Source organism: Amphiura filiformis, chromosome 19, assembly GCF_039555335.1.
Source record: "Amphiura filiformis chromosome 19, Afil_fr2py, whole genome shotgun sequence".
Taxonomy (NCBI): domain Eukaryota; kingdom Metazoa; phylum Echinodermata; class Ophiuroidea; order Amphilepidida; family Amphiuridae; genus Amphiura; species Amphiura filiformis.
The window spans coordinates 11,708,313-11,717,654 of NC_092646.1; the positions used below are offsets into that span (position 1 = coordinate 11,708,313).

The 9,342-nt window shown below is 35.9% G+C and overlaps 1 protein-coding gene across 1 annotated transcript; it reads right to left on the reverse strand.

The window, feature by feature from the left end:
- Window positions 1-1,818: 1,818 nt before the first annotated feature.
- On the reverse strand, window positions 1,819-7,455 carry LOC140140917 (uncharacterized). Its single transcript, XM_072162673.1, has 2 exons — window positions 7,295-7,455; window positions 1,819-4,074 (listed from the first exon to the last, which is right to left on the reverse strand). The coding sequence occupies exon 2, from the start codon at window positions 3,436-3,438 to the stop codon at window positions 2,500-2,502; it is 939 nt and encodes a 312-aa protein (XP_072018774.1). The 5' UTR covers window positions 3,439-4,074; window positions 7,295-7,455; the 3' UTR covers window positions 1,819-2,499.
- Between the last annotated feature and the right edge of the window lie 1,887 nt (window positions 7,456-9,342).

Sequence of the window (9,342 nt, forward strand, 5' to 3'; positions counted from 1 at the left end):
AAAGTTGGACATTTAGGAAGCTGCTGCTGGGAATATTGACATGAAATTGTCATTTTGAAGGAACATACATGTTGAAAATGGATTCTATAAATTCTTCACCATGTGCTGGTCAAGCTTGAGCAAACATGAAATGGTAAGTGAAACATATTTGGGAGAAAATTACAGCTGTACATCGAAGGTGGCATGTTTTGGTAGTCCATTGGGAAAGTGAATTAGTATGATGTTCTGAACATATGGTAACTGTACAATATGTTTTAAAGGGAAGTAGTGAAAACTACTGGTCCCGATGTGTTGGGCCGATTTTGACTAAAGGAAGTTGCCAAAATCATCCAACACTGAGGGACCAGTTAAGGTTAGACTACTTTCCCAAGAATATACATGTTGTATTTGTTTTGCTTATAAATATTTTCAATATCACTTACAATGTACATTTAAAAGTATAATAATATTTAATATTAGTGAAATGTTTGACAATCACATAAACAATATTGCTATCTACTGCAGAATTTTTTTTTGATTTGGGTAACTTGAATTTTAACCCAGGTGCGCCATGGGCAGGATCTTGGGTACATGGGAATTGGTGAAAGTCTTATAATTTATAAATAACATAAAATAAGATTTAAATCAGATTTGGATTTACTATTTTTGATACCTGATTTCACGTCTCATCCGAGAAGTATCGTCAGGCTATCAACTGAAGAAAACATAATTTATTACATTATAAACTCTAAATGCTATCTACTGAAGATAGCATCACATGAAATAATGGTAGCACTTTTTGCTATCTGCCAAAGATGACAATTTAATTATAAACTAATTATGCTATCTAATGGAGATAGCATCACATAAAAACAATGATATTGCTATCTACTGAAGATAACATAATTCATTACATTATAACTATTATGCTATCTATGTATTATGCTATCTACTGAAGATAGCATCACATTAAAAATGAATTGCTATCTACCAAAGATAACATAATTTATTACATTATAAGCTATTATGCTAATCTACTGAAGATATCATCACATACAAACAATGATCATGATGATAGATAGTGCTTTTTATATCACTCATACATAAATTCTAGACAGTTCATTGGTTGATTACCATTTGCTACCATTTGCCATTTTTACCATCACCCACTCCGTGTGATAGTCTTTACCATCATGTGCTTTGCCGTAGTGCGCCTGCGCCAAGCCGTGCGCTGACTCTTGGACTCGCTGATTTAGTTATGGGGTGGACCCCAAAATGTGAAGTATATCACCATAAAACATGGTGTTATGTTGATGAATAAATGTACTTCCTACCTTAAATAGTATTTTAGTAATAGAATTTATGCATGAGTGATATAAAACAAATATTAACTGCCTTAAATTCGTGTAATGGTCGAAATATAATCACGAGGTGAAAGATGGATTGTTCCATTCCACGAGCCGGAACGTCACACTCATAAACAGTTAATATTTGTATAATACATTATTACACTGTCCACTGAAGATACAAATTGTAGCATTATGACATAAAATAATATCAGTGTTATCTACAGGCTGCATCAAAATGGGACCAATCAGTTTTCACTTATGACCAAGGTAGAATGTCTCATCAAAATGTAACATCAGATCCATTCACAATGTTTGTTAGATTACTGTGAAATAAAGTTATAAGGCCAAAAAAAAAAAAACAAATGCGAAATGCGATTTATTTGTTATTTTTATTCCGACTTTTTTCATGGTATTTTGAGAAAAAGTCTGATTTTCGCCAATTTTTCTGGAAAAACTATAAAAAGATTTTTTTTTGTAAATAAAAAAATTTCCGCATTTGTTTTTTGTCAAATCGTGGGATTTTACAAACGCGCACGCAAGCTTTGAGACGAACCTTTTATTTTTTTTGGCCTAAACTATAAATTCTGGACATTCCAAAGGTTCCTTTGTTGCATCTAGAAGAAGCGGGCTTTTGAATAAACACCAAAACCACCAGGACCAATCATTTTGATACAGCCTGTGTACTGAAGACATACAGAAAAAAAATGAAGTCCTTCCAAAACTTGCTCAGTTAACCCCATCTTGTGTTACAAGTACTCCTTTTGTGGTACTGGTGTCATTAGATAACAAACCCAATATTTTTCCACAAAAAAAACCATTTTGAAACTTTTTTCTCTTTAAATATTCAAAATTATTATTACCCTTTAAAAAGTGATAACTTGTTAAAATATAAACAAGGAAATGATATCTTGTGGACCCTTTCGGAGAAAAAAATGTTTACATCCAAAATGTGGACTTTCACCCCTCAAAAGAGAATGTTTTTCCCTTTAAAAAAAATGTTCACCTTAAAAAGTAAGACCCTCTGTGAATATATTTCCAAAATCAGGACATTTTGCAGCAAATTTTAACATATTTTCACATAGAAACAGATCTTTTGATGGGTTTGGAAGTAGGAATGGAATGCTACAGCAAGTGGGTTGTTACGGGTCAGTTTTGGAAAAGCAACAATCAATTACACACTCAAATTTTCTGTTATCACAGATGAAATTGTCTCTCTAGTCAGGTGATTTTTGACATGTTCATCCAATTCTGGTAGAGATAAGAAAAACTGTTGGCAGACGACACAAGCATGGAATACAGGCTGAGAATTAGCATGGGTAAGCATGTGTTCACTCAAGCGATCAACATGCTCAAATTCTTCACCACATATTTCACATTTTAACGGGACGGAAACTTGATTGTGAGCGTGATTCTGAGTCAACAAGTGATGAGTAAGTGAGCGTTTTCTAGTGAATCGTTTCAGACAGTGCACACACTGATGTGGTTTTTCGTTAGTATGTGTTCGAATATGTTTATTGAGGTCGCTTTTTTGTGCAAAACATTTGTCGCAATATTCACATTTATACGGTTTCTCGTTTGTATGTATTCTAATGTGGGACTTCAAATTACTGCTGTATCGAAAAAATTTGTGGCAGTGTTCACATTCATACTGCTTCTCTGCATGGACTTTTAAATGGCCGCTAAGATATTTCTGACAGCTGAAGCTCTTGTCACAGAACACACAAGAAAATAATTTCTCTGTCGCATGAGTTTTAATATGCTGTGCTAGAGTATACCTCTGCATAAAACACTTGTGACAAAACTCGCATCGAAACTTCCTCTCTGTCACTGGACTCCTTGTACTGTCATGAGTTTTCATGTGGCTTTGCAGTTGAGCGTTCTGTGAAAAACGTCTTGAACAAACGTCGCACTCGTGAGGTTTTACGTCCATGTGCGTTACCTTATGACGCGTCAGATCACAATTTCTGGCGAAACATTTCAGACAGATTTCACATTGAAAAGGTTTCTCTTTTGTATGAACTTTAATGTGGTCTTTCAGATGGCTACTTTGGACGAAACATGCTTGACAATATTCGCACTGGTGCGTTTTTCCCTCGGTGTGCGTTTTCATGTGGTATGTGAAGGCGCTTCTTTGCGCGAAACGTTTCTGACATATATCGCACTGATACCGGCGTCTCTTTCGTGTGAGTCCTGACGTGAACCTTGAGGTCGCTATTCCTTGTGAAACATCTCAGACACTGTCGACACCAATACGGCTTCTCCTTCGTATGAGTTCGAATGTGCTTTTTTAAATTCCCGATTTCAGCAAAATGTTGTTGACAATACTCGCACTGGTACGGTTTCTCTTTGGTGTGAGTTCTGATGTGTCTGATCAAATGTGGTTTGCATAAGAAACGCTTCTGACAAATCTCACACTGAAAGTTCCTCTCCTTATCGTTCTGTGTCTGCTTTGAAAACTGCACATTTGTTGCCTTAGCAGTAGTCCCCAAATCCCTTTTCCTGGTTTTCTTCAAATATTTATAGAGAATAGACTTTTCTGACAGTGTTCCAAGACCCATTAGCCCTGTGTAATGATACTTAACCCTGTGTCTTGCAAGGTGCCATCTTCGTTCATCAAATGAGTCAAAGAACGCTCCACAGAATGTGCACACATATGGCTTCAAATTATGCGTCCAATACTTCCTTCTGATCTTGTAAATATATCGGATCATGTAAGTCCCATCATCTTCGTCTAAGAAATTGGAATCTGGAAAATAATTGAAAAAAGATAGCTATTTGGTTATTTGCAGGACTTGCAACAAATTTAATCACCAAATCAAGATCATGGATTGCAGTAAGGCTGTTTTTATGTTTTTGTTCAAGAGTGCCTAAAATGTTTAAACTAAACTCTTGAGACCTGTTTTTAGGCCAAGTAACAAAAATAACAAGTATATCGTCCCCGCCCTTTTTCCTATTTGCTCCCTTACTTTATTTTTAAAATTGTTGTGATGAAAAGACATGTTCACAAGTTCTTCGTTATCATTTATAAACACTTTCTTCAAGCTAGGGGTATATGGTAGGGCTTTGGGAAAATAACAAAAATATCTGGGGGCCTGCCCAATTTGATGATGTGTTGACGAACACTTTGCAATTGCAATTTTACACAGAAATGAATGGTAAAAAAATAACACAATAACAAATAATAAGGACCTCCCTCACCGATTTTTGAAAAAAGTCCGGATGATATACATGTACATGTTATTTTTGTTACTTGGCCTTATTTATATTTTTAAAAAACACTAAATTTTCTCTGAAAGATCCATTCAATCTATATCTTCCGAGCACATAAATAAAAGATGATTCTAAGTGTCCCATAACCTGCCCACATCACCTTTTCTTTTTGGCCAAAAGCGAAATTAAATCCCTAGCAAAATTAGTGGTTTAGTATTTTTCCTCTACCCCTACAACTAAGAAAAACGGCTGATTTAATATGATCAGCGCGTAGGTCATGTCAGACATTTTGAGAGTTTCAATTTTGACAATTGGGTATCATCGAATCGTTATATTAAGTTATGTGCAGTTAATATTCATATTTTCTTTCTTTTATACAGAGGATGCTTCAGTTTTGACAGGAAAAATATTTTATTGAAACCCCTCTCACTCGGTTAACGGTTATATCAAAAAGGTAACCATGCTTCCCTAGAATGTGCAATAAATTAGCATTAAAAATTTTCTTATTTTAACAGCATTCTAGAAACTCTTGGCGTTTGGCGAATTACGTGTTGTGATGGAGACTCCAGGTGGTGCCACCGCGGGGGATTAAAAAAGCACAAATAATGAAAATGTGCAGTTGTCAACTTTCCTCAAATGGGAAGTCTGTAAACATGGTAAAGCCTTTGAACCGTCATTCATGCATCATATTGTTTGATCGAAAAATCTATCTTTTATGCACGACGTCACGTTAGTTATGTGTGCATAAGATAGAACTTTACTGACTATTTGAAAAGCAGCGTCTGCATAGCGTTGATACTTTTTATAACGCAAGTAAAAAACATTCTTCCGAATGTCACTTTTGGCTACAATTTTCCTGGACTAACATAATGTATCTTCGGATTCAAGGTTGCTTACTTTTAAAAAAAAAATACATCTTTGAAGTACATTCTGGAGATGTTTTAGGTCACAGCAGTGCGATGCTCGAGCAATGATCATGGCCGATTTACTGTCACCGATGTACACGCTAGAGACGACCTTTTTCAATTGGGTACATCCGGGTCATAATCAGTCACAGTCACTGATCAGTGGTCACAGTACATGCGCAGTGTAGACGGCTGGTGGAATAAGCACGTGCGGAGTTCAGGATTGGCAAAGCAGCGACTTAGTAGCCCAAAAGGATGACTTTTGAAGATTTTCCACACTAGGGGAGATTGGGGTTAGTTGGAACACTGGGTAAGTTGAAACATTGTATTTTTTTCTGACACAAAAAATTAATTTGGTAAAATACTGGCACCTAGTAATAGGTATTAGTAAGGGTCATCCACCAAATTAGCAACAGCACTGATGCCCCACCAGTGTTGGCTTGGGAAAGGAATATCTGTTTTTTGATTTGCTGACTAATTTTTATACCCCTCAGAAAAGATGCGTTATCTCCATGTTGTTTGAAGATTCAGGGATTATTTTTGAGTATCATAAGCACTAGTAGTAAGTCCCAGAATAATGTTAAATAAAAGTTTTATTGTATTTCTTATTTTGTGTAATGAACTTTGAAATGTAAAAATAGGCATCGGGGTTAGTTGAAACTTTTGAGGTGGGGTTAGTTGAAACGTGAAAATCGCATAGAAAAATATGGTTAAAAATTTGACTTTTTAAAAATTTGTAACATGTTTACCATTTCTTCAATATTGCTTTAATATGGTTAAAAAGCAATAATACAAGCAAAAAGTGCACACAGAAAGTACATTTTATAATATTTTAGGCTTCTCATATTTTTGTCCATGGTGACACTCGTCACCTTGTGTCCAAAGTATTGACCCGCGCTCCCACATATTAATTTATTCATTTTTTCACACTGATTGTATGTTAAAGGGTGCCTTCAAGGGAAGTATAACCCTAACAACACAATTAATAATTATTTTGAAATTTTTACAAGCCATGTTTCAACTAACCTCACCCTATGTTTCAACTTACCCCAGGGGTGGGGTTAGTTGAAACACTTTTTTTTCAAATTTTCAAATTGGATTATATGAATAATCATAAGCAGGTCCAATAAAATTTAAGGCTGTATTTGTAGCATGTATGTATATGTTTATACTGATATGGTTAGTGTTTCTTGAATGTAATCGGTTTGCGTTAAAAAGACGATTTTGTGAAAAATGTTTCAACTAACCCCAATCTCCCCTACAGTTTCCTGTCCAATAGACACCAATTGATGGTTAAGAAAGTAATTGAGCAACTTTTCAAATCTGGCGTAGGCAATTTATGGTATTTTGCTATCCCATAGATACCAATGTATGAATTTTAAAAACAATCGATCGACTTTTAATTTATTTGACTCGCGATTTGGGCTAACATTTTTGGCAACACTGCTGGAGGTCAGTGGGTGCATATACAGCAGAAACACGGCGTTGATCGAAGCCGTTCGGAGAACGAATATTGACGTTTTAAGTAAGTACATGTATGAAAATTTAAGAAAATATTATAGTACAGTGTGTCGGTAATATGTCACGAACTATTTCATGATATTTTGGAGACAACAACTAACTTGAGGAAGAAGTTTTTATTCATATGCATGAAATTGTACTCTGTATGGCAACTGCGTACATGTATCACACGTACATGTAAACAAGTACGTTACATACGATAACATCCTTGCAAGTTCTAACTTTCGTATCACAAGCTATCGGTTGTTCATACGAAAGTTAGAACATTTCGAACAACATATTGTATGAATTGAAGTATTTAATTATCTAAACTATTAAGGCTAAGCTTACCTTCCATTCCTTGTAAATGGTGCTACTTTCGTCAAGACTTCAGCCAGGAATGTATTCCTTGTGCCTGTTAGAGCACAAAATTCCACTTAAATGACGCTACAAGTATCAGTATTTGACGACTTATAGCACAAACATCACTGACTTTGACATTTGATGCTTTGTTTTCTTTATTTTGCTTTCTACTTCTGGTAAACTCAGCCCGTCGCCTATTATATTTCAGTAGGGATGGGCGCTAATAATAATATTTAAAGGGCTTCACCTGAGGCTTCCTAAAAAACCCCTAAAATAAATGAATGGGGGGGGTTAATTTTTTCAAACCTTATTTTTTGGGCATGTTTACACATATCCCAACTTACACCTAACTGGATTCAGCCAAATTCATTGTGTTTTTAGGACAACAGAGCAAGTTTGAATAAAATTATAGGCGACTTTCTCCATAGCAGCTGAGAGCTTTCTTTCATTCAGACCTGTTTCATTTGGCTTAGTGTCCTGACATTAATAATACTTCGCAAAAAAATATACGGGGGGGGGGTCATAAATTGGAGCATGGTTTTGGAGAGAAAAATCAGAAAAATAGGGGGTCATAAATTTTTGATGACCACAGATAGGCCTAGTGTTTATTTTGTTCAAAAAGACTGATTTCAATACAATTTTAGCCTGTTTAAGGGGTAATTGTGTTTCGGTGGGGGGAAGTCATAAATAATTTGTTGTCGAAATAGGGGGTCGCAATTTAAATGACGCCAACTTTCTGTAAATTTGCCCCACCCCCTTTCAAAGAAAATGATAGCCCCCTAAATTGATCTTTCAAGTGACTATTTGTGCTGAAATTTTTTGACTCTCACCGCTTGGAGGGGGTGCCAAATTAATTGTTTTGTATCCTCCATCATTTTGGCGCCCCTAAATGTGGCGCCCAGGGCATGTGCCCCCCCCCCCTTGCTACGCCACTGGGCTTGGGTCACGGTAATCTATGTTTTTCAGTTTATGCTTTCAAGCAATGGTTAGGGACCATTCACAAACACTTGTTTTGTGAGGGGGGGCTGATGCAAAAGGAGGACCCAGAATTTTTTATCCCTCTGAAGGGGGGGGGCCTTTAAAAATATCACCTAAATTTTTCTCATAGAACATGAGTTTACACTAATTTCTATGGGGTTGATGTTCAATTTTCATGGCCAAAGGGAAGGGGGGGGGGGGGGAGGCAGCTGAAAATAATTTTAGGTCCTCAAGGGGGCCCCTGAAAAAATAGGCCTATGTGAAATTTTCTTTTTTCATCTGAAGGTCCCCTGTTACTTAAATTACATCCATAAAATTGAAAGGTAATATCATTCATCTCAAAATTCAGCTATGAAAACAGTATGTCATTTAAAGGGTCCCAACCAGGCTCGTAGCCAGGAGGATCGACACCCCCAAAAAAAAAAAGATTTAGCAAAAGTATACAAAAAGTCCCAAAATTTAAGAATTTGTGAGCGTAGCGAGCAAAAAAATCAGATTTTTTAACACATTTTTGGTCAAAAAAGGTCCAAATTGGGGGAAGAAAGTCAATTTTTCACAAAATTGCCCCCCCCCCCTTGGAAAAAAGTCCATATTTTTCAAAATCAGCCTGGCTACGGGCCTGGTCCCAACTTGTGACATACAGCCATATATTTAAAAGCCACATTTATAAAGCCAAAATAGGACAATTTACATAAAATTGTAAATCTCTAATAGCTAAAACATTTGAATGGGGGCTTCTACTTTGTCGATATTGTTCTCCCTGTTTTTGCCCAAGTTTTCATTTCAAAAATATCTTGATTTTAGCCACATTGATTATTAATGTGAAATAATATTAGTAAGAACAGTCAGGAAGGGTTTCTGTCCATTTTAAGCAGAAATAATAAGGTAAAGAAACCCCATTTCGCTATTTTTTGGGCCATTTAATAACGTCTTTAAATAATGACATTATGTCAAAATCGCTCTGTTTACCTGACAAAGGCACAGCAAATTTATCTAAATTCCATTTAGGGGTAGGTTATAATTATACATATGTGTAAACATTGCAAATGCCAAAAAAT